We start from the raw sequence: 25,957 nt of genomic DNA, 5'->3' as shown, positions 1-25,957 counted from the left end.
AAGGATTTGGGCTTCTTATGGAGGTGGTATGCAGTACCTTGAAATGTATAACTTGTGATTTTAGGCTGGGGTCAGCTACTGGGGTTGGGGGTTGAAATCAAAACTGGCGATTCCTCTTTATGCTGCTCCCCCCTCCCCCCCAATTGGGACGGTGAGTGGCATGCCAAGTGTTTTACTGGCCCCAAATCCTCCCTAATGGGGAAAGGTGTGGGGCAGGCAAAGCTCCTGTTAGTCAGTGCAGAGAGAAGCTGAATGATGGCGCAAGGAATGATGTCAGAGGCTTCAGGCAGTGGGAGGGGATTTTGGAGGGAGAGCCCTGCCTGATTTCCCTAAACAAGTGTTTGCAGCATTTGAATCTGTTTACATAAAAGACTACAGGAAAACACAAAGTAAAGGAGTTGAAACCCACCTGAGTTGGAGTTCCAGTATTGTATTCTTGGCTGCATATATTTTATTGCCCATAAAGTACTATCTATTTTTTTTAAAAAAAAATACAGGATCATTAGTGTTTTAGGTGTAACCTTGATCAGAAGTGCAGCCTTATTTTGGGTTCATGCTCTGCTCATCCATTCATAGAATCATAGAATAATAGAGTTGGAAGGGGCCTATAAGGCCATCAAGTCCAATCCTTTTTATTAAAATGTCTGTGGGTTTGAAATGCAGACCATGCTTGCAGGTTCTGGAGCCTTCCTTAGGAAAACAAGCTCTGTGCAACAGTATAGAACTGGTGGTTTAATAAGGTACCTATCCTGGGAAAGTAACTCCCCTTCTGTCTAAAGGACATAGCAGCCCCATTCACTTTGGTCTCCTTTCACACATAACAATCTTGGTGTTATTGTTTTGTTTTTAAAAAACACCTTGGATTACCATAAGTGAACCATTGTGTATGTGGCTTGATCATTCCTGCTTGGCTCTTGTCAGTGGGAGCAACTAAATGGACCACTGACGCTCTATTGCACCTGAATCAGGAACTCTGGCTTGTCTCTCTCTGGCAACCCAGAGCAGTAACCCAAGAAAAAACCTTGGGCCACAACTGGCTTGTTGGGCTAGAGATAAGCCAGAGTTCCCTGTTCAATCAGCGCTAACCAAGCCAGGGATGGAGAGGCTCTGGCTTGTTTAGTAGCTCTGGCTTGTTTAGTTCCTGCTGGCAGGAGGAATCAAGTGGGAGCGATTAAGCTCAGGGCACTAGCATGCTGTCTCACTAATGGTAATCCAGGGTTAAAAAGAAGATGGTTGCCATTATGCGCAAACTGGGGTTTTCTCTTCCACCTCCAGTAAGCTGTCCATTTTTAAAGGTAGTGAAAATAACTTATTATTTATTTATTTATTTTATTACATTTATATACCGCCCCACAGCCGAAGCTCTCTGGGCGGTTTACAACAACTTGGTAGCTATTCTTGGTCTTGATAAATCCTAAATGTTGCATCTCAAAGTTTTAAAATAAGTCTGACAGCAACATCCAATTTGATAATAATGGCAGGTTGGACTCTCCCAAGCCCAACTTTTTAATTTGGAGTACAGGGGAGGACTTTGCAAGGACAGGAATGTTTCTGTCTCACTGAAGCTGTCTGGAAGTGCCGCCTCATGTCCTCGCAGTTCTGATGTGCAGGTGTAGTAGAGAATGTCAGAAGGGTGGATAGGGGATCTAAAGAAGAGCACATGTTATTGGTTCTGTACTCTGAGCCTTGGTGGTGTACTGGTACTAGATTGTGGAGGCTGGGTAAAACGGTGTAACAGGTCACATGTAGCAGCTGGCCTTTTCTTGTCTAAGAGGCGGGTTAGTTGGTGTGAGTCAGAGTGTTGGAGACTGGAACCAGGATCCAAAGAACTAACTAATTCCCTGAGGTTCTGGGCAGCAGAGAGGGGCTTTGATTTGGTCTTCCTCAGAGAGAAGCCCCCTGTGTTGCATGCCAGACTGATTTTGAAATGGGTGTTTCTGCACCAGCTTGTAATGCTTCATACATAGTGGCTTGCTGCCCAGAGGGCCCAATTTTTACAAGGGTAGTGCAAGCCCTTCGCATGAATCTGGCCTGGATTTGATCCTTCAGCATAGCTTGCAGATTTCCTTAAAGCTGTTTCAGTAGCAAACATTTGTGAAAAGCATTGTTTACTCTCTTGTCCTTGATTCCATGATTGCTGCCCCTAAGCGTAGAGAAGAGAATGAGACTTGGTTGTCCTCATTGGCAACATACGAAGGGATGCGTCTTCCAAAACATGACTGTTTTTAAAGGGGCTTCATTAAGGCTTGTTGGACTAGTTCCTGATTCAGTAACACTAGTTCCTGATTTAGATTAAGTGCACACACACCCCCATGTGACTAATTCTGCTTAATCCCAAGCATAGGAAAGCAAATAGCGTGAAACACATATGACATGGTGAAGAAAAATGGCCAAACATTTTAGGCTATATATGTAGACCCACCTTAATTTCAGTGTACAATTGGTTTGGCCAGTCTAAGGGACATACAGTGATTAAAAATATACGGTGGGGAAAGGCTGTAGGATTTGATGCCAGGGTAAGTTAGGATAAATTCAAGTAGTGTGGGTGCAGGCTAACTGTTCATTGCCGAGTAATGACATAGTACATATAGTTGTCTCTCTCTGCAGTCATTCAGGGTCATCTTGCACTCTGGTATATTTAAGTATGTGTTTAAAGAGCCTGTATTTGAATTCTCTGCCCTTGTCCCATAAGGTCAGATCTGTTTATGGTTCTTAATGTGTGAAGTTTACCACTGTCTTGGTTTATTAAGGTTGTCAAATTTTGCATCGTTCCTCCGGATAACACTTGGGTATGGCCAGAAAAATATTTTCAAATTGTTAGGCAGAGTCATACTCTTAGACAACTGTGTATATAGGATTTTTTTAAAAAAATGCCCTTGTGCTGGGGAAGCAAGTTTCACAACTGAGGATCAGCTTTAATGTCCCATCTGAGCTCTTTCTCTCAGCTATGCTTAAGCATACATTCCTTACTAGGCTCAGGAGAGCATACATTTGAAAAGTTCTTCCTTGTGAGAATTGCTCCTTTTGTTCCTATCTGGACCTGCGTTGTTTATGCTTTTTAACATTGAAAATTGAAAATCCAATCAAATGCCATGTCTCCTATCTTTACTCTGTGTTAGTGCCCTCTGTAAAATTAAATTATTTGGTGGAAACCAAATAATTTGTTCTCTACACCCTTGTACCCAGCTTGCTGGTTTATCTACTCCAGGCTATAAGCTTATTGTGATTTTAGAAGGCCTTTGAATTATGTCCTGTCAAAATCACCAGATCCTTTATTTGCTGTTTTAAACCCTTTCCGGAAAGAGCTGCTGATGGAAGAGACACATTTCTTAATTTTACCAGCTTTCACTTGCCTAGAATGCCTTAGTCATTGTATTTTACTGTCTGTCTTTATCAGGGGTGGGCAATTCTGAAGTGTACAAGGGGTGGCACTTGTGACCCCCCTCCCTGCCCCTGTGTGGGATGCATTCCTTCCAACATGCCATCAGCAAAAAAATAATTAAAAATAGGCAATTTGCTGCCATGGAGCCTTTGAAAGGTCCAACTTAGCTTGAAAAACAAGCTCCATTTGGCCTTTCTAAGGTTCCGGAGTAGTTTGCTGCTGAATTTCAGTGGCAAACTGCCGTTTTTATTTACACGTGGCAGGGGAGCCACGTGTTGCCCTCCCCTGGTCTTATACACTCACCTTTCCCCCCTCTCCATCACTCTCTCCATCCACAGCAAGTGTGCATTCCAAATACACGTTCCTTATGTTGGCACAGGGAAGCTTCTGCAAGTATTTCTTTGAATCAACCAGATCGTCTTTTGGCTGTCTGTAGCTGCAGGCTGGTTCACGGATCGCATTCTAAAGCAGCCTTCCTGTGTAGGGGCTGATGTCAACAGTTGTTTATCCCCTTCTAATGTATCCACAATCTAATAGAGTAGACTGGGCATTTATAATTATATTTCTAACTTGTAGTTAACCAAATAGGCTGTCATTAAGATAGAGATCATACAATATGTTGAGCATCGTGGCATACACCCAGTCATTAGCTCCAAGAATTGCTCCCCTCGGGGAATTAAAACAATGGTGTGCTGTAACGTGCACCGCACTACGTCCGTTTGTGATGAGCGCCTGTGTTTGCAAAGCAAGTGGCTTATCTTCCTCGCGGGGAAATCGCTGTGAGTGAGATTATATAACTTGCGTCCGTTACCTCAGTTCTTTATGTCGAGGATTTGTTCTTCTATTGATAGGGGAGAACAGCCTAGTTAAAAAGGTGGAGGACTCGGTGGTTTTGTTGTTTTGGAGGTGGTGTTGCGAACTTGCCAAGCTGGCCAGGGGCTACTTTGTGAATGCTCTAGAGTGCAGTGGTTTCCAGACTGTGAGTTGCCTTGGAGATTACCCAAATGGAAGATTAGTAAATGGCAGACAAGCATCCCTGGGAGTTGCTGGTTGCCCCTTACTGACTTTCCCCTGCAAGGTGCAGCCATTGTTCTAGAAAAGCCTTCCCCAACCTAGTGCCCTTCAGATGTGTTGGACTACAACTCCTATCAGGATGAGAGTTGTAGTCTAACATATCTAGAAGGCAGAAAGTTGGGGAAGGCTTTACTAGGGCAAGGATGGGGACTTCAGGCATGTGGCATCTTTTTTTACTAGAAACTCGAGATCCACGTCCAGAGCCTGGTGCGTCAGACATACACCATTCTGAGCCTAGGAATTTGTTTTGAGCATCAGAACTGAATGGAGCTCCCACTTCTTCCAAACCAAAATCCACTCCTGGTTCACCAATGCCTTCTTTATTTTAATAGTTAACACAGAGGGGGAGAGTCATTTCGTTGCTGCTATTAAGCAATTCAGAATCAAATCCCTGCTGGTTTTCTGCCGGTCACCCACAGATCTGCTAGTTGATCCAGATCTATTTTCTGCCTACCTATGTTTTGGGCTTTGCATGCTTGGTTCACATAGGGCAGGGGTGGGAAACTTTTTGGCATACGACTTATACTGAATCAAACCATCTAGGCCAGTGTTGTTGATACTGACTGGTAGCAGTGGCTTTCTAAAGTTTCAGGCAGGATTCCTTCCCAGCCCTACCTGGAGAGGCTAGGGATTGAACTTTGGGCCTTCTTCATTCAAAACAGGTGCTCTACCACTGAGCCACGGCCCCTCCTCTAGCCAACATAGACAGTGGTGAAGGATATTGGGATTTGTAGGCCCAGACATTTCGTGGGCCACAAGTTGCCCACGCCTGACTTAGGGTAATGATAAGGCCTAATAGGCCTGTGTATGGGTCACAGGACATAGGAAACAGCCTTATATCAGGGTGGACTACTTGTCCATCAAGCCTAGTATTGTTGATTGCAACTGGCAGCTGCTTTTCAGAATCTTTTGCAGACAGAGTTTTTTCCATTCCCCTGTTACCTGAAGTATGTTTAGGGTTGCCAGGAATTGAACCTGGGTCCTTCTGCATTCAAAGTATGTGCCCTGACACTGAGCTGTGGTCCATCTCTTTCGTGTGGGTCCATTTGAACCTCACTTGAGAACGTGCCTCCTAATCTTCTGCTACCCATAGGCATTCCTCAGCAGTCAACCCAAAATAGAAAGAGTCCTTTCAAGGTAGGTAGAATCCAGTAGCTTGGGCCTGACTAAATCTAGAGGGCAGTCAATAAATAATGGTTGAAGAGGACCTAAGATTACTTACTGCTCCTGATCTGTTGGCCAATTAAGGACCAACCTTCCAATCCCAGTAGTTGGCCAGATAGGTGCTTCTTAAATTGAGTATTGATCAGGCTTTTGGTATAAATATAACCATGATACTGGTATAAACTGTCTTGGTGGAATTTTAGATTTTGGCATTCTCAATTCCTTGGGCACATGATCTACTGAGCTGCAGCCCAGGAGAATCTGGCAGAAGAATAGGCCTCACTAGCTAAATCGACAGGCCCTCTTGATTCTAACCATGTATTGCTCTATTTTATTCTAGCTTTGCATCAAGCCAGGAAGCTCAACATATTTTGCTCTGTTTAAAAAGGTGTCCAGTAAGCCGAAACAATTTCCCAATTTCGTTTATGTACTACCATAAATGACAATCTTCATTCACGAGCCGGTAGCAAAGAGGATAAATGTAAAGAAGCCTTCCTGAGCAACTGTCTTCACCTGCTTCCTAAAAATAGAAAAGGGTGAATTCTGGCGGATCTCCCAGGGGGGATAATTCTATAAAAGGTGTTCCACACGCTACTGGCTGGTTGTGCTACAGGTTGGCTGTACATGAGAACAAGTTTAATTTGTTAAAACATGTTTCTTGCGCTTGATACCTCATACAAAGTCTGAAAGTACATTGACTGTACCTGAAGACCAAACATAATTAGGCAGGGCTCTGGTAAAATTCAGATGCCTTGCAGCAGTTTACCCAACCTGGCACCCTCCAGTTGTGTCAGGCTACAAATCCCATCATCCCCAGTCAACACCCATCATCCCCAGCCAACACATCAGGCTGGGCAAGTCTGCTTTGCAGAGTGGCTTGTTCCTTCTGCTGGCTACTATTTCTGTTACTCAGTCTCCATACTTTCCCCTCGCATCCAGCGTCTGCAGTGGGAATAGCAAAAACCTTCAGTCTTGGCTGCGGTACAATTTAGCAAGTTAAAATATATGCATGTTTGCTTTCCTCTTTGGTGTGCAACTTGAATCCTCTTTTTGTGTAGGGTGTGCGTAGTTCTCCTTGTTGGGTATCATTTGAAATCCTTTTTGTGTAGGGTGCCCCTCAGATCTATTCTAGGCAAGGAAGGATCCTCCATATCAAAACAAATCTTACCAAATCAGACCCTATGTTGGATCCGCATCGCCAGCCTCAATAAATACGAGCTTTCTGCGCTTTCCCAAAGCTGAACAGTACATCTGTGAGTTCTGAAGTGTCACTGTTTCAATTCTAGGCTCATGAAGCATCACATCACCAACAGCAAGCCGCGCAGAACAGTTTGCTGCCTCTCCTGAGCTCTGCTGTCGAGCCCCCTGACCAGAAGCCAATTTTACCCTTGCCGATAACACAGAAACCTCAGCCCCCACCAGAAACGCTAAAAGATGCCATTGTTGGGATTAAAAAGGAGAAACCGAAAACCTCCTTTGTGTGTACATACTGCAGCAAGGCCTTCAGGGACAGCTACCATTTGAGGCGCCATGAATCCTGCCACACAGGGATAAAGTTAGTGTCACGGCCAAAGAAAGCTCCTGCCACGATGGTACCCCTAATCTCGACCATTGCGGGCGACAACAGCCGGACATCGCTGGTTTCAACCATTGCCGGCATCCTGTCGACAGTCACTACGTCTTCCTCCGCCACCAACCCAAGCAGCAGCAGTGGTGCCACAGCCATGCCGGTGACGCAGACGGTGAAGAAGCCCAGCAAGCCCGTCAAAAAGAACCACGCTTGTGAGATGTGTGGCAAGGCCTTCCGTGACGTCTACCACCTCAACAGGCACAAGCTGTCCCACTCGGATGAGAAGCCCTTTGAGTGCCCAATTTGCAATCAGCGTTTCAAGCGGAAGGACCGCATGACCTATCACGTGAGGTCTCATGAGGGTGGCATCACTAAACCCTACACCTGTGGTGTTTGTGGAAAAGGCTTTTCGAGGTACCATGTAGAAAATCCCAGGCGAGCTCAAGTATTGGATTTTCATTCCGTGATCGCGAGGGGGCTGGTACTGGGGTGGGGGTGGGGAGCTGTGAGGAAAGTGAGAGCTGGGGTGGGGGCTGGGGGGGGTTGGTGGTGGGGCCGGGAGAGAAAACAGTGGTCATCAGTCTCCAATATGCATCTTAAGCCACCGTTTTACTAATGAATGGAGACGCTGCCTGTGGTCTTAAACCAGAAATTGCTTTAGCGTTAGTTTGTATTGGACCTGCAAAGAATGTGAGCAGGCCCAAAAGATTTAAACACTCGTTTATGGGTAGAGGGCTGATGTAGCAGTATTGCATTAATATAGAGCCTCTACTTTAGCTGGGTAATCTCTAGTTCTCTACGTAAATGGCTAGTATATTTCTTACGTCTCTTAAAAAGAGAATCTATGCTTAGTAAACCTTTTCATGGCGAGGCCTGCCAATAGCCACTGGCAACTTATTTGCGTAGCGGCTTTGAGGAGTGTTATGAGGGCACTGAAAATATTACGCTTCTTATAGCATGGGAGCTGTGGATTTGTGCCATTTGGGAGTGGGTTTTTTAAAAAATTCCTCTCTTGTGAAGGGTATTGGGCTGTATGGATGATCAGTACTGTGTTTATGTGTAACAATGTTGTTTTCTTGTGTCCCCATTTTTCTTCCTTTCACAGGCCTGATCACTTAAGCTGTCACGTTAAACATGTTCACTCCACAGAGAGGCCCTTCAAATGCCAAGTAAGAGTTTTGGTGATCTATAGAGCTTAAATTGTTGGGCTGATGGCGGAACTGCTTCATACCCGAGTTTGGATTCAGAAATCATAGGGACTCCTTGAATTGGAAGAATCAGGTCTCTGATGACCAAACTGCACCCCCTTTTCAAACCTTGGAAGCTTGCTTTAGATGACATCGTTAGGACTCCACTGTTTGCCTCTGTATTTGAGCAAGATGCTTCACATATCGATTACTTGAGTGGCCCATTCAGCCTACTTAAACTGGTTTAACTTCACTTCCCTCCAGTTCTGATAGGACAGGAAAAGTTCACCCCAGACCACTTATCTTCCCCAACCTAGTGCCCTCAGAATGTGAATTCCCATAATGGCCATGCTGGTTGGGAATTACGGGAGAGCACCAAGTTAGGAAAGACGGTCATGTAGTAACTCTTGTAAGCAATTGTCAGCAGCTCTTGCGCTAAGCAAACCAATTCTGGGCTTGATGTTGAAAACCAGTTCTAGTGGTGAAAATTAACAAGGAGCTTAAAACAGGCTTGTAAATATCTGGCTTCAAGCAAGGTAACTGAAGAGGGAAGTTTTTGTAAACTGAAGAAGAGTGGTTCTTTTTTTCCTTTTCTTTTTTATCCCTCTTCCAGATCGTCAGTGTGCCACGAATGGCAGACCATGTACATGTGTAGGCAGGCTAGCAATTCTTTTTTTGCGTGGGCTAATAACGTGTCAACTTATTTACAAGGCTTAAAGGCAAGCAAAATTACTTGGGTGGCTTGATTGGTTGACTTTATTCTTCTGTTCAGCTTCACTCATGCATGCCTGAGCTTGTTCTCAGTGACTCACTACGGCCATCAGGTATTCTGAATTAAAACAAATGACTCTTCATGCTTTTGTGTTCAATTTTTGTCTGATTTTTATTTAACTGAATGTAACCGAGTAATGGAAAAATCATGACCAGGATTGTTATCAGTAAATCTGTACAAGAGACCACCTGTGTGTGTTCCTAGCGTTTATAAGCTCTGTGTCAACTTGGTATGTGAGCTTGTCTTAGCTTTTAAAGCAGAAGATCCATTTTTGTCCTGAAGTATTTATTCAGCTCCATGGTGCATTTTTGAGAGAGCCGTTCAACCTTTGGATTACAGATGCATCAATTTGAAGTAGTTAAGGCATCCAGTTTAAATCATCCCAGAATCTATAAACTTAACTGTTGCATCTTCATCCTGCATGGCCAATCACAGTTTATCCAGCTGCAAAAGTGGCTTAGGGTACAATGCTCACCATGCTAGAACCACTAGAGGTGGCAAAACTGTTCCCATACCACTTCAGAGTGCAGGTGGGGGTTCACTTAATTGAATTCACTCACTGCAGCCAGAAAATGAGCATGTTGCAGAGACAGGTTGTATCCTACATTACAACTTCCTTTATTTGAATGTGCATTACATCATAGTTCTTTCTTCCCCCACCTCCAGTCCCCCACAAAACACACCTACACGCTTCTGGACACTGAAGTAGACACAGGTTTACTACTTTACTTACTGTTTGCATGAATTAGTTGTTGGTTCCCGTTTACTTATACTTTGTCGTCACTACTGTGAGAGCAGCAGCTGTACTCTAGATATTATGCATCAAGGGAGTCTTCATTTGATGTGTGCACTTTTAAGAAAGAAAATTGGTGTGCTTTAATTACATCTGAAGTCTTTTGAACTGAATCCCATTAAGTTCCTTCTTTGGACTGATTTGCAAGCTGTAAGGACTTGTTAAGCATTGACAGCTTAATATTTAAAAATGCACTTAAAATTAATATTTGGACAAGCCAGACTACCTGCCTTAAGCCTTCTGTTTCTTTCCACATAGACCTGCACGGCCGCCTTTGCCACCAAAGACAGGCTGAGGACACACATGGTGCGCCACGAAGGAAAGGTGTCATGTAATATCTGTGGTAAACTTCTGAGTGCGGCATATATTACCAGCCACTTAAAGACTCATGGACAGAGCCAAAGTATCAACTGTAATACCTGTAAACAAGGCATCAATAAAAGTAGGTGGATGCCTTTTTTCCCCCCAGAGACTTTCAATGCCATTTTTAACCACTAGTAGGATGGAGTGTTGGGTATGGGTGTGTGGAGTGTTTAACGTTTTAAAGAAATAATTTTAGCTTATATAAGATAAAGATGAAATCCTAGTGAAAGAATTCTCCAAAATAAGACCTGTGAGGATGGGAATCTCTGGATTAAACATAGGAGTCTGTCAGTTTTTTGCCTTTTGCCACAAGTCACTTGAAAACTTCCCAGGCTGGTGCGTAAGATTGTCCGAATGTCTTTGAAGTCGGTGGAAGGCGTCCCGTTGATTTCAGCAGGCTTTGAATTGCTGCTTCAGCGTTCTTGGCATGCTGGAGCTGATGACTAAACAAGTTTTTTTTAAAAAAACCACCACCACCATCCTGGTGCAGCATTTTAGGGTATTAAAGATAAATCTAAGTGGTTGTTGCAACTGAAATGCCCAGTCATGTTTAACAGTGCAAATAATGAAAAATCTCCCCACCAAAATGGTTACTTAAGACTTTCAGTGGAGTCTGAAGAAATCAACTGTCCAGGAGTTCGAATCAGCCCCCATTGTGAAGGACCTCCGTAGTGTTTTTAAAACCCTTTCAACTTTTCCAACAGTTCCCAGTGTAGAAGCTTGAAGATACACAGGAGCTAAGGGCAGGCAGTATAGAGTCATTATGGATCCATTGCCACAAAGTTCAGAATTTTGACCATTTCCAGAGTGCTTCGCAGAATCTGAAGAACTCAAGGATAGGTCTGTAAAATAACCACCTCATTAGTTAACTGTGGTAAGAAATTATGCCTCGGAATTTTGTCAACGTTGGTTTTATCTGTAGGTTAAAGGTGAGGTCTAGCCTACACATGCAACAGAATGAAATGGTAGAGATCTAAAGTGGTAGATTGCAGTTGAGGTATACCATTTTTTGAATACTCCACCACGTTTTTTAAAAAAGCCATTCTGCAAGCAGAAAACTAGCACAGCAGGGAGATGGTTTCAGTAGAAAACCTATTCCCTGCTATGCTAGGGGTTTTCTTACTTGCAAATAATTTCTTACATGGCGGAACACTCAAAAATGGCATTCTCCCCACCTATGGAATAAAGTGATCCAAGTCCAATGTTCCTCTGAATGACTAACACTTGTGGAAGTTTTCCTGGCCACTAATGTTTCGTAGGTTTTTTTGTATGGTTGTCCAAGCACATAGAACAAGTAAGAAAAAATAAATGAGTTTTAGGCAGAAGGAAAACATAAATGTGTGATCTTCTCCGGTCTGCTCAAGTATTGGGAAACAGGAGCCTATGTGGTGTCCCAGAGGTTTGGGAGAAATGTTTCTGAACACAGTGCCTACCCTCCTCCAAGGGATTCAGGTGGGTTGGTTCAGAATATATCCTTTTGCTTTATTCTTGCAACAACCCAGTAAAGGTTCACTGATCTGAAATAGTTGCTTGCTGAGCTTCATGAGTTGGTAGGGATTGAAAGCAAATTTTCCATGTCCAAAAGATAGACCTGCTTTGTGTGCTTCATAAATCATTCGAGGTTGCTTCATTTACACTTCTCTTATTTGCAGAATTTGGCTTTTTCAAGCAAGAAAATCTACACCTCCCTTCTTGTGAGTAGCAATTTGTTTAAACTGGATATCTTTTAGTGTATAAGACTGGACTTGTTTGGTGCGAGAATTCGTAACCTGTCTTTGCCCTTAAGATAGGAAGGAGTTTGCTGCCAATTTTTCATTGGGTGTGATTTGAATGCTTGTACAAGTCATTATGGAGAAATTTCTAGTTTCCCCCTATAAATTATTCCATGCGAGCTCTGCCTACCCGCTTCCTAATTGATCCACCCTGACATGCATTCTGTCAACGTATATAGGTTACCTTCCATTCATCTGTTTCAGCCACAGCTGTGATCACTGTGGAAGAAACTACTGCACACTCTTGGCCTCCTGTGCACACATCCCAGTCTGTCTTAGCGAGAGTCATGGGTCCCCTTTTGAAAAATCTACAGTATGGAATTCCCTGTTGGCAGAGGCTGTATACCTGTACCAGCTACATGGCCAGAAAGCAGTTGGCTCTCTTCCAGTGGGAAGGTGTGTTAAAGCATTCGGCTTTTACACTAAATTACAAGGACTCACACTCAATTGCAAAGGCTCAAGGACAGGTAGCACCCTCTCTGCATGAACTAAATAGGCCCATAGTTCTGTAAAGGGCTCATGATCTAAGCAGAACAAATTGGGCCCCAAGGAATAAGAGCGAGACAACTCCATAATCTATAGCCCAGACTGCTCCTCCAAGCCAGTTATAGTTTTTGCCCTCTGGTGCCATCTAGGGACATTCCTCGGAACTGCGTCCGAGAAATAGTTTTTGCCCTCTGGCACCATCTAGCGACGTTTCTCAGAACTGCAGCCTTCTATGGAAGTTCCAAGTTCTGAGAAAGATAACTGCCAGGAGCTTTCGGCCTAGCAGAGGGGCCAAAACCCACTAACCTCCTCACCAGACTGCTTCTCTACACTTGTCGTATGATGGCCTTTTTTTGCTAGTGTAATATATTGACCAGTTCTTAATGAATGGGAATGGTAGGTTACGTTTGTCTGAGTCCATTTCAGCAGCAGACAATGTAAGGGATTTGGTCTCCTTCCTCTTCTTCAAACTGTTTGAAGGCACAGTTGGTCTTAAAGGGCTGAGTTTGAGATCTCTCCCAGCAATAATCGTCTTTTAGAAGAAGTATTGAATTATGTGTGAGGGTTTCTGGCTTTCTTTACCTCCCAGGTAAGTGTGTGAAGGGGAATCCCATATCATGAGAATGGATATGACACTGGCAGCAAAATGACTAATCCTCTTAGGACAGGCCTGGGCAGAAACTAGGCCATTTTCTTCTGTGAAAATTGCAAAAAAAAATGCTGGACTAGGTGGAACACAATCCAATAAAGCAAGAACGAATGTTCCTGCATTCTCAAGATCACCTGGATTTGTCACCTCAGTCAGAACTACGTTCGTTATGCCTTCTCCTAAGAAATCCTGGGTGTATGTATATATTTGTTTGGCAAACTTAAACCACATTCATCTACAGCAGCCTTCTCAAAATAACTGGTGCTCTCCAGATATTTTGGACTACAACTCCAGCATTCCCCTGACCATTGGCCATGCTGGCTGGGGCTTATCCCAAGACTTATGGGGGGGATCAGGTTGGAAGGAAGGCTGATCCACAGGGACTTAAAAAAACCCTGAAGTTCAACAAAAGATGCAGGGCTGAAGGCATGCCCCCCCCTTTCTTAGACGTTCTCAGCTCCATGTAATGCTAGTAGCTATCCTTTACCATTCTTTATTCGCCCTTTGGTACTCTCAAGGTGCTAAAAACAGATTTTCACTGTCTGCTTATCAATGGAATAAGCTCTTAAATAGTGTTTGCATGAGTTGTAGCTTGAGAGTAACGTAGCGTGTCTTAAACTTAGAAGAGGGATTTCTGAACTCTCTCTGCATGGTGTAGCGTTTAGTTGGATGTCCACAAATTGTCAGTGGTGGGAGAACCAGGGCAATTAGCTATAAAACATTGTTTTAGGTCATTTCTGTTGCCCTCACTCTCTTGCCCGGCAAAGATGCCAACCTGGGTTGTTTTGGGGTTTGACCTCGGGGGTATGAACAGGACAGTTCATCCACAACGGTTGTTTGCAGAGTTTCCAATTAAGATCTTGGGAGAGATGGGGGATTGCAAGCTACTGATCAGTTCACATGTTGGAACAACGCACCATTTTTAAAAACGGTGGGTTGTTGAGAATTAAGTGGGACTGAGTGTACTGATTCCTGGCCACTCCTGCTTAGCTAAACAAGTAACGGATCCATTCAGAAGACACCTTAAACCATGGCTTTAGCCACGGTGAATAAGGCTTTTTGCCTTATTCACCATGGTTAAAGCTGTGCTTTAAGGTGTCGTCTGAACAGGGCCAATATGGTTTATTCCTGGGTTACAAGTCTGGGTTGTTTCTCCCTAATAACCTACAATTTTAGGTTAAGACATCACCGTATTTAGCTCTGTGGGTGGCCTGGAGCCTATTCGCTTGTTCCCACTTTATTGATTTATTTATTTCATTTCTATACTGCCCAATAGCTGAAGCTCTCTGGGCGGTTCACAAAAACTAAAACCATTCAAAGTATAAAACAACAGTATATAAAAACTTAATATAAAATACCATATAAAAGCACAACCAGGATAAAGTCAGCAACAGTGCAGAAATACAAATTTAAAACAGCAAAGTTAGTCGTTGTAATCGCCTGCATAAAGACTATGTAGCACAGGAGTAGATTTTATTGATTATTTCAATGATGATTACATGTGTGCTCTGCATTGCACGTTTCAAGTATATAATTGTGAACAAATGCAACATTTGTCACTGCACACTTGAAACATCAAGGAAAGGAAAGGAACCTCTCGTGCAAGCACTGAGTCATTACTGACTCTTGGAGGGACGCCAGCTTCCGCTGACGTTTTCTTGGCAGGCCTTATAGCAGGGTGGTTTGCCGTTGCCTTCCCCGGCCGTTATTACCTTTTCTCCAGCTAACCGGGTACTCATTTTACCAACCTCGGGAGGATGGAAGGCTGAGTTGACCTGAGCCGGCTGCCTGAAACCAGCTTCCGCTGGGATCGAACTCAGGCCGTGGGGAGAGTTTCAGCTGCAGAAACTGCTGCTTTACCGCTCTGTGCCACACGAGGCTCTGAAACATCAAAGCCACCTTTAAAAAAGCTAAGATGGCCAGGATTCAAACCCTTTGGGTCATGTGAATAAAAGTCTAAAATGAGTGATAACCAAAGGCAGAAAGATCTGAGCACTTAGCAAATAGGCTAACAACTATGATGAAGAAAAACACCTGAAACAAAACAGATGGGTCCAACGTGACAAATGTCCTTACGAACATGAGAAATAAGATGGAAAACACAAGGTCCCAGATTGAATCCTTGGCATCTACTGTTGGGCTTGGAGCGACCCCTGCAACGCGCGATCCAGACCACTGTCCGCTCCCAGAATCTCCGTGTGTGTGTGCATGCAACCTGGAAGGTGTCACATTACCCACATTGTTTGTTTGAAAACCTAGGGATTACTAAATCTAGAAAGGAGTGTTCTTATGCATATCTTCCTTGTATTGCCTTTTTGTTCAAAACCGTGAAGAGATAATTTGGCGAAGTACAACTCTGAAACCGAACCCTGTTTTCTCAAGCGTCTCTGAGCATGGCTTTTAACGTCAGCAAAATGCTTCATTTTGATGGGGGAAAGCTCTAACTTGCCTCTGTATGTATATGTATCTTTAAAATATATTTGGCTGCAATAGCTTGCATGAACGAAGAGAGTAACAACCAGAAGCAGCAGCAACAGCAGCAGCAGCAGCAACAGCAGCAGCAGCAGCAGCATATCACAAACTGGCCTGGAAAACAGGTAGAGACCCTGAGATTGTGGGAAGAAGCTGTCAAAGCGAGGAAGAAAGGTAAAAATCAATCAATCAGTGGCTTTTGAATGAATGCTGTCGGTGTATGGAAGTGTCGGAATGAATACCATTTGTGCAAAGGTGACATTGACTAGGCAAGAAACATGGAGTGATTTCGTACAGACACTTAATGGCGGCCGCCGCGTGACGATAATTCTCTGGCACTGACTGGTGGTATCCGCCAGAATTGCCATAGATCCTTACCTCTTAATCCCCTCAAACAGTTGCTTCATGGGAGATGTTGGTTCTGTTATTATTATTTATTATTATTATTATTATTTATCATACTTATACTCCGCTCCTCAGCCAAAAAAGGCTCTCGGAGCGGCTTACACTTAGCAAAAAAGACAGTCCCTGCCCTCAGGCTTACAATCTAATAAAGACATGACACACAAGGAAAAGGAGTCAGGGAGGGAGGGAGGAGAGAGAGAGAGAGAGAGAGAGAGAGAGTCCAGCAGGAGCAGGCCCCGATGTTACTTCTGCCTGCTCCTGTCCCCTCGGTCCTTCTTCTTCCCCACAGGGCCAAGATGGCAGTTTGCCCTGGGGGGGGGGGAAGAGTCCAGCAGGAGCAGGCCCCGATGTTACTTCTGCCTGCTCCTGTCCCCTCGGTCCTTCTTCTTCCCCACAGGGCCAAGATGGCAGTTTGCCCTGGGGGGGGGGAAGAGTCCAGCAGGAGCAGGCCCCGATGTTACTTCTGCCTGCTCTGTCCCCTCGGTCCTTCTTCTTCCCCACAGGGCCAAGATGGCAGTTTGCCCTCATGGGTTCGCAAGCCCTCTGTGGTGGTCTGCTGCTTAAATCAAAAGTATCAGCTCATGCTCCAGTATCATTTATTATTTTTATTTATTTATTTTATTGATTAAATTTATATACCGCCCCATAGCCAAAGCTCTCTGGGCGGTTTACAGAAGTTGAAAACAGTGAACAGATCATGTTGGGGACATAAGAAACCGTGAATTTAAATACCTCCTGAAACTATATTTTGTACAAAGTAAACTCCTATAATCCCTGACAGTTTGACGTGCTAGCTGGAATTTATGGGAGTTGTAGTCCGAAGCATCTAGAGGGCACCAGGTTACCTACCCCTGTCAAGCCTCAAGTTCTAGTGATAGATTTAATTAAGTCTATTGGGGCGAACCCAAAAAAGGCTTAAGTTTGATGTAGCCGCTCATCTCAGACCTACTTTCCAGGGATCCCCAGGGGGAGCGAATGTCTAATGGAAACTGGTGTACAATTGTTTGTGATAGATCTGCTCTCTCAAGTTCTCTAACATGGCTAGAAGGCATTTGACCTCCATGGTTTCTTGACGTTGTTTGCCCGTTTCATCCCACTTTCCTTATATTCCCCTCAAGTCTTGCTCTTACGCAGGGTTGGTTTGACATTCTGTTAACTTTCACCGTTTATTTGTGTGAGGCTGCACCGCAAAAGATGCTGGGGTCCCCTCTCGCCAGGGAGACTTTGCTCTTCCCATAGGACGCTAGACACTTCACTGCCGTTTATAGCTCACTTGGGCTTAACCGTATATAAAACGCATGAGTAAGCCAAGAAAGTGTTGGCCAGTTCCGGAGGATAATTGTGTAATGTCAACTTCTATCAGCCCCAGCCCACATGGCCAATGGTCAGGAATCCTTGGAATTGTAGTCCAAAACATCTGGAGGGCATCTGGTTGGGGAAGGCAGGTGTAACATTTCTCTTGGAGTCAAGCTTATTCTGTTACCCCTTGGCAATTTGGAGTTTCTAACCACTGCCCACTGTGTTCTGGATAAAATGATGTTTTTAAATAATGTGAACTAATAGTATACTCACCCATTTTGCCCTGTGCCTTGTGGTGGCTTCAATACCAGGAAGTTGTATCTTTCTTATTGCAGTTGCCTTTTACAAAGGCATCTAATTCAGTGATGCCAAGTTCATTAGTGGCAAATTAACGTTTTTCTCTTTGCGTTAAAATGAGGGTAGCAGTGTGTACCAGACTTTCAACATGGGAATGAAAGCTCCATCCCTTGAGTGCACTGGTCCATTTTTATTTTTCTATTTCCATCCACAGAGATGTTTTTTTACCACCAGTTTTGATCAATGTAGAGAGAGAGAGAGAGAGATGATGATATGGTAGTACCCAGTTTTTACAATGTGTATATTATAATTTGAGTGGTATATATTGCATGCCAAGGAAATCCAGGTTCTGCCATTTGGAATAAACTATGTGAGTGTTCTCCCATGCGTAATCCTGCTTTTAGAGTTTGCGGGAGAAATGGTGCAGTTGGCTACGATATACGTTTTCTGACCAGTAGTAGCTTCAGGCGTACTCTAGTCTCTCTGCTTTAGCTTTCCTCTAACTTCTTTGTGAAAGCTGAGACTACTTGGGATGTTAAATCCTGGATCTGGTACTGAATTCCCTTCTTGCACGGGAAGCCTGTATTTAATGCACCCACAGATCTATAATCCTGCCCTTTCTCCAAGGGCAGCATTTTTATTTTTATTTTGCATTACAAGTATGTAACTGGCCCAAAGTCCTCTAATGAGCACTATGGCTGAGTGGCAGTTTGAACTTGGGCCTCCCCTGCATGCTTTAAGTACATGACTCTTAAGTGCTCGAATGCCGAGAGTCTTCTTCTGGTTCCAGGATTTCCTTTCCTTTGCTGAATAAGAGGTGTTGAGATAAACCTCAGCCCCTCAATAGCTGCCTTGTGACTTAAACATTAGGCCCACTGAACCTCTGCTGCTTTCCCTTCTCCTGTTGCCATTTGCACCTTCACCTGTCTCTGCTTGTGGTGGCTGCTAGCATCTTGCGCCCTCATCACCTTGATTTTTATGGAACTGTGCATGCATGCAATGGTGGTTTCCAGGGAACCTGTAGAGAGTGGGGTGGGGCAAGGGCAGGCAGGACTCTGCCTTGTCTACAGGATGCCAAACCTGAACTGGATGAGAAGCCTGGAAAAGAGGGAAGGAGGTACTTCCTTGGTGCAAGCGGGGCCAAGGCCCCCACAGGTGTCTGGCTGGCTGGGCCCAGAAGCAAAAAGGCATTGGCCATTCCTCAAGGCAAGTCTAAATCCAGACAGGTGTGGAAGGGGCCCTGTTGAAGAGGAAGTTTTCTCACGTGATACAGGACCAAGTACCTGCGTACTTCCTAGAAACACAACTTCGTATTCCTTTCGGCGCCTCCTGAAAACGTTGTCGTTCCTGGAAGGCTTCCCTTGACACGGTTCACTTTGCATTCTGCTTATTTTTTAAAAAAAATACTTTTTAATGTGTTTTCATTGTTTTTGTTTTGTTTTATCTTGTACCCCGCTTCGAAATTTTGAATATGGAGTGGTATATAAGTATTGTAAATAAATAAATAACACGACAAAGAAACATTAGCAAAGGAGCCTAGCAGAAGGATTTTACCTGGTAACTGAAGGAAGAGAAGCTGAGAGAGCAGAGGGAGAACAGCCCGGAAGCAGAAGATCTTGGTGGATTCCAAATCCGTTCCATAAAAGGCCCTGCACTTGCAGTCCATTGAAAAGTGGGCCCTGCTGCAGAAACACCCAGATGCCGAAGCACGAGGAGTGAATAATCTTAACGCTTGTGCCTCTTCTAACGTCCTGGGACACAAGGCAGGAGGCTGGTTCCAGGGTACCAGGAAGCTTGGATTGTAGCCCTTGTGTCTTATCTCTCATTTCTTGTAGTTCATGATCGCATCCAGAAATTTCCATTGGGCCTGTTCAGACGACACACTAAGCCATGGTTAGGCTGCTAACCCTTTTGCAGCAAATGGTCAGTGAGTGTGTTTAAACCATGGTTAGGAAAGTTTCACACGACACGCTAAGCCATCGTGTTTAGCTCTAAAGTGCTTAACCACCGTGGCTTAGCGTGTCGTCTGAACAGGGCCATTGTGTCCACGGTGCCCTTTGGCTCAAGCCTCTTTTCCTTTCCCCATTTGGCGGCAAGTCAGAACGGCAGCGGCTGAATCGCCAGGACCTGTTTTTCAACAGTGCTTACACAAGCCGCGTCGTGCATGCGCAGTATCCTAAGAGACATGGTGGTCAGGACTGGGGCACTGGCAGCTTCCCTGTGTAGTACGTCAGAGCATGGTAAGGGGCTGTAGGAGAGAGGAAAATCCCACCCACTGCTAACAGAAGGTGCCAGGTTCAATCTTAGACATACCTAGTTAAAAAAAAAAGTTGGCAGAGCTTGGAAAGTCCCCTGTCCTCAAGCCTTAGTGGGAGGCTGCTGGTCAGAGTAGAGAAGACCAGTGGTCTCCACATCCTATGAAGTGACTTACTCCACAGGTTAGAGCAACTCTAGCCTTGGACTGGGAATACTTGGGACTTGGCTTTGGTATGATACTTTTAAAGGGAGAACTGTCTGTTTTTACACTCGTGTGCAAAGGCAGCCTGTCTGGTTTTGCAAGACTAGAACAAAAAACTAGAGAAATGTGTCATTGAATGGCTTAATTGCAACACCTTTCCTCCACCTCCCAATTTTGATTGCAGAAAGTCAGCAGACTCTGAGGCCAACTTCAGTCAAGCAAGGTAGGGTCAGATACATTTATATAGCTTGTGTGGTAAGGCTGAACTCCTAGCTGCCTCCATTTCCCCCTTTGAAATAACAGCGTACAGTTCCACTTTTGTGGGGTACAAGACGCCGGTTTCTGGACAAAATAATACTAGTTGCTTGGCACCAGACACACACCCCGGGGAGTTTTTTGTGTACTGGCTGTAGTACCACCTGCCTTTTGCCCCTGTGGCTCCGTGTGCATCGCACCCCAAAGTTATGCACTGTGAGACACAGCTTTGTGTGTGTAAACACAGCCTGTGTCATACACTGGAGTGACGGTGTGGCACAACTGAGACGTCACGTGGAAAGCATGTGTTGTTGTTGCCTTATAAATTCTGGCTATATGGTCTGTGCTAGGAGATGTACGTGAATGGCTCCATGTCCTGGCTTCATGCCTTAGGTCAAGGTTTCCAAGGGCTACTAGACTTTTCCATACCTATGACACTCTTAGCATTCCTTCCTGTCTCCATGTGAGCACGAGAAGTACTCAGTTGCTAGCCAGCAGGTGGTGCTAATATATCAGAGGTAGCTACCTCTGCTGTATAGCCTTCTTATCCTTCCCCACGCTACAGGCCCTGCGTTCCTTTTGGGGTACGGTGTCAACCTAACCCTTTCTCAAATGCCAAACACTGGTGTGTAGTTACTAGCCAACGTGAAAACGCTGCGACCAATGGGTTTGATGCAGGCATCTTATTGACTGGGGTATTGTAGTAATTAAAGCGACACTGACAAAATTATTCCCACCAGTGGTGGTTTAAGTTTTATCGTAAGAATGAAATAAGCAGGTAAATAGTGAAACCAGCTTTGTGTATCGGTCCCTAATAATTACTTTTTAAAACCTTCACAGAATGTCAGTACAACTTTGAGAAGGCTATAGAGTACGTACCATTCGGTATGTACACTCTCCTCTACTTATAATGTTCCTCATGAGAGGATTTTCTGCTAATACTGTGCTGTTTTTATGAGCAAATCCCCCCTTTATACTAAAAAGAAAAAGAACAAAGAAGCTTCCCAGAAAATGTCTTGAATTGAGATGAATTGCATGATTGAAGTTACCCTAGGCTGTAGAATTGTAGTATTTAACTATTGTATTTCTGAGTAGATGCTGTTTGAGAGAGAAATGAGATGTTGAAGCTCAGAATATGTAGACTGCTACTTTAAAATTCAATAGTTTTGCCAGTTTAAAGGGAACCTGAGATAGACCCAGGCTGATGGTTAACTCATCGGTCTGCAAGCCTTTAGTAGCTGTTAGCTGAGCGGCTGCAGTGTGTTCGAAACATGTTTTGCTGTTCAGGCATAAACTGTCAGCAAACGGGGCCTAGAGACGGAAGGGTCTTTGTAGGGATTGAGGAGGGCTGGACCTGGAACAGTCCAAGTGGGGAGCCCACAAACGTGAACATTTTTGCTTAGTTTATCCTGAGGACTGCCCTGCCAGTGGTTCAAAATCTTCCCTTTTGTGTCTCTCTCTTTAAAACAACCACCACCGTGGTGTCTTTTCTATATCTTGTTTTTTAGAAGCTGCTAACCTGTGCCAAACGTCCACTGCTGCCTCTACGCCTGTGACTCTTTCTACTCCCTTCAATATAACCTCTTCGGTGGCATCTGGGACTATCACCAATCCAGTCACAGTGGCTGCTGCGATGAACATGAGAAGCCCAGTCAATGTATCAAGCGCAGTTAACATCTCCAGCCCTATGAGTCTAGGCCACCCGGTCACTATAACTAGCCCGTTGTCCATGACCTCTCCGTTAACCCTCACAACACCTGTCAATTTACCGACTTCGGTCACTGCTCCAGTGAACATAGCACATCCGGTCACCATCACCTCACCCATGAACCTCCCAACACCAATGACGTTAGCCGGTCCATTAAATATAGCAATGAGACCTGTGGAAAGCATGCCGTTCCTTCCCCAGGCTTTGCCCACCTCTCCCCCCTGGTAAAAACAAAGCGAAGCAAAACAAAAACCTCACATCAGTATTAAAAAAAAAAAAAAGGAATGAAAAGCAATCCTTACCAGCAGGTTACCTTTTTGTTTTGGTTTTGTTTTGTTAATGATGGTGATGAAACCAGACTAATTCAACTGGGGCAAAAATCATGCACCAGTTTGTTTTTAAGAAACAAAAAAACTTACCTTAGTGTCCCTGTTTAGTTGGCTGGCTGGCTGTCTTATCACTGGGTCACTTTGTTCCTTTTAAGCTGGCAGTGATATTGAAAAGAGGAGTAGACGGGAGTCGAACCCAGTCTCTCTCTCTCTCTTATTAAAATGAGCATTATCGATAACCCTGGAAATTGCGAACACAGAAGCGGTTTTATTCTAAACACTAGAAGGCTCAAAATGAGGCCCTCCATAATCACAGGGTGGAGATGGATCACTTCAATTTGCCAGCTCTTTATCCATCTGATTCAAAAAGTAGAGTTGTAGTGTTTGTTTTAAGTAAATGCATTTCATGGTCCTATTTTTTTTTTAAAAAAATGCATTTTGAGTGATTATGCATTTTACCTTTTGGGAATATGATGATTTCAGGCCGAATTCCCTATGGGAAAAAGTGATACCAGCTCTGATATGCAAAGCATATGGTAACTTTATCATTCTAACTTCTAAATAACAATAGGGATTGTGACCTGATATTTGGAGATGTAAATACTACGCAACATATTACCCTAAGGGAATATAACATCATAGTCAACATATTAAAAAGAACTCTTTAAACGTTCGGCAAGGAACAGCTGTGGCTGGTGGAAGAGGATTTGAAACATGGTTTCTGGTCAAAACCCCGTTGGGACTCTTTCCTGAAGAGCAAACGGCCGGCTTTGGAACATGGAAACGTTGCTTTAAGCTGGAAGACTGTGGAGGTGCTGGGGTCGGACGTGGCTCTGCCCCCATTCTCTCAATCAGGACCTGCTGATGTTGCAACACGAGCAGGCAGTGTTCACTAGAAGTTTTTTTTTTTTGTCTTATATTATAAAATGGTATACAGTTTTTATTCTAACCACTAACTAGTTAGGATGCCCCTTCAGGACAAAGCCAAGAGAGTGCATCCTATGTTTTGTGTTTCCTTTTTTAAAAACTTTTTCTTCCCTCCTCCTTAATCAAGTGTTGTGGCGATCTCTTCAACTTTGTAAATATTTGCAGGAACACCCTTTCCCGCCCATCATTTGTACTTTTAGTTAATTGTGTTAACTCATAGTTATCAATTTGTGGGGGAATCCCAGGAACTGTCTGACCCATCCAGCAACGGAGAAGTCCCTAACCCCCCTCTCCCTTGAATGGTCTCATTTTAAAAACACACACACACACACACATACCACAACTACATTCTTTATTTCTTTTATCTGTACATAAAGTAGGATGGAAAATCTAGGGAAGCAATTACTTTTTTTAGGAAATCATGTCACAGTCACTTTTTAATCTTTGTTTTTAAAGACATACCCTATAACCAAGGTGGTATAAGAAATAATTGGAAGTAAAAAGCAGGGTGGCTTTTGATTAGGACAAGGATGACAACACAGTAGCAGTCAATATTTTGATTTTTAATGGATGCCGGCAAACCTGAGGGTCAAAATCCACTGTTTTGTGTTTATAGCCATCGTGTCAGTATAAAAGCAGCCTATTTCGTACTTTTGAGGCAAACGTCCTGGGTCAGGGGACTAATGTCCGGATTATGTGAAAAACGGTTCTAGGGGCTTGGACTACATAGTTAAAAATAAAAAAAAATGGGAAAAATAATAGAACTTAGTGTAAAATAATTTTATAAATGATCTTTTGTACCTTAGGACATCAAATTGTACAACTTTTGTATATATAAAAGCTTAGGAACTTCCTGTGTAGCAAAAAGAACACATTCCTACACTTTTAATGTATATGTTTGTTATAATGTCATGTAAACATATGCCCCATGTTTGTGCCTTTTAATTAGTTTGTCTCAATAAACAGAAATGTAGAGACCTTGTAGTTGTGTATATTACCATGCAGCATTTGAATTGAGTATCCTGCTTTTTGACAGAGATCACACTCCCAAAGCAGCTTATGGTTGAGATCCGTTTCGAAGGTACAACATCTCAAGGTTACCTGGAGGTGTGTGTAGCAGTCCTGGTAATGCTTCTTGCACTAAAGATTTTGATTTCTAACCTGCCCTGCTCTACAGGGACAAAGCAGATAGTAAACCCTATATTGAGTCAGATTCAGACTTGCCTTTCTGCTAGTGGGGAAACCTTTTCTTCTCTCCCACTCCTGATGGAAAAAGATAGACCTGCAAATCCAGAGAAGTTCCTCCGTCTGTGTATGCTCACGTACAAAACTTCGCACAAGCTCTTTTCACGACCTTTTTATGGCTTTGTAAGTTTCCATGGTGCAGGCTGTGGTTTGCCTCGTTCGCTGTTTTTCGCCTCCCGCAACAGTGCACAGCCCCTGATAACACCATGGTGCTCCAGTGAGGAGCAAACTTTTCCCATCGCTCTTTCACAAGACGTCACGGAGCAGCACTAACCTCCTTTCTCCTGCCACTCGCTGTTGTCAATTGACAATGTAGCACTTCCTTTCAATCAAAAAAGCTCCAGCTGGTAGAAACCTATTTAAATAGACTTTTTTTGCATTGCTTCTATTTGTGGATGTCAAGGGCGAGAAGCTTTGAAGAACACTTGCATAGATATCTTGGATGCCATCATGAAGCTCCCTGCCGGAGAAGGTGCCCACAATCTGAAGTACTGGTTTTACTTTCTGAATTGTGGCTGGAATGTTATAGTGGGGTGTTGTACCCCCTCGCCACAACTGAGGTACGTGCACCCACAGAGGTTTGTTTTTATGGTGCCCAGTGCTGAAACCTTGCAAGCTGAGAGCTGTGATTGATGCAGCGAAAATGCAGGTAATTCGATTGCCTTTTTGTGCCAGGTGTAAGCTGAGAGTTCTTAAGTGCCCTGCTGGATCAGACCGAGGGTCCATCTAGTCCAGCATCGTTCCCACAATGGCCAACCAGCTGTCGACCAGGGACCCACAAACAGGACATGGCTGCAGCAGTACCCTCCTGCCCATGTTCCCCAGCAACTGGTGCACACAGGCTTACTGCCTCAGATACTGGATAAAAATACCAGCACAGGTGATACAGAGGTAGGCATTGGACAGTCCTGTTTAAATACTTTGCCTTTTTTTTGGTATTCATATTAAGATATGAATATAAGAACACCACAAGAGCCCTGCTGGATGAGGCCAAGGGTCCATCTAGCCCAGCACTCCGTTCACACAGTGGCAAACCAGCTCTTGACCAGGGACCAACAAAGCAGGACACGGTGCAACAGTACCCTCTCACCCATGTTCCCCAGCAACTGGTCAATACAGGCTTTATATGAATAAAATTAGTTGGTATTTTTTTAAAAGAATGAAGCAGAACTCTTTCGACTGAGTCCTGCATGCTGTTGTCCCCAAGTTGTGTTGGAATACAGTTCCTAGCATCCCCTAACCAGCATGCTGGCTGGGTGTGCTAGGACTTGTAGTCCAACAAATGGAGGGCACCAAATTGGGGGAGGTGGATTTAGAATTCTGGATTGCGGTTTTGGGGTGTTGAATGGC

General features: G+C 44.0%; 1 protein-coding gene across 5 annotated transcripts in view; it reads left to right on the top strand.

Moving 5' to 3' along the window:
- The window catches only part of VEZF1 (vascular endothelial zinc finger 1), a 30,632-nt gene extending 6,293 nt beyond the window's left edge, over positions 1-24,339 (top strand). The window contains exons 2-9 of one of the 5 annotated variants that reach the window (XM_063146691.1): positions 6,907-7,625; positions 8,296-8,359; positions 10,201-10,384; positions 11,958-11,999; positions 15,706-15,858; positions 20,328-20,366; positions 21,239-21,283; positions 21,907-24,339. In XM_063146691.1, the coding sequence (XP_063002761.1) occupies positions 6,907-7,625; positions 8,296-8,359; positions 10,201-10,384; positions 11,958-11,999; positions 15,706-15,858; positions 20,328-20,366; positions 21,239-21,283; positions 21,907-22,334 (1,674 nt within the window). In that variant the 3' untranslated portion in view covers positions 22,335-24,339. The remainder of the gene's footprint in view (positions 1-6,906; positions 7,626-8,295; positions 8,360-10,200; positions 10,385-11,957; positions 12,000-15,705; positions 15,859-20,327; positions 20,367-21,238; positions 21,284-21,906) is intronic. The other 4 variants (XM_063146692.1, XM_063146694.1, XM_063146696.1 and 1 more) reach the window with 4 other exon arrangements.
- Positions 24,340-25,957: the final 1,618 nt, after the last annotated feature.

This window comes from Elgaria multicarinata, chromosome 22 (genome assembly GCF_023053635.1).
Source record: "Elgaria multicarinata webbii isolate HBS135686 ecotype San Diego chromosome 22, rElgMul1.1.pri, whole genome shotgun sequence".
Taxonomy (NCBI): Eukaryota; Metazoa; Chordata; class Lepidosauria; order Squamata; family Anguidae; genus Elgaria; species Elgaria multicarinata.
This window is presented reverse-complemented; position numbering and strand designations above follow the sequence as displayed.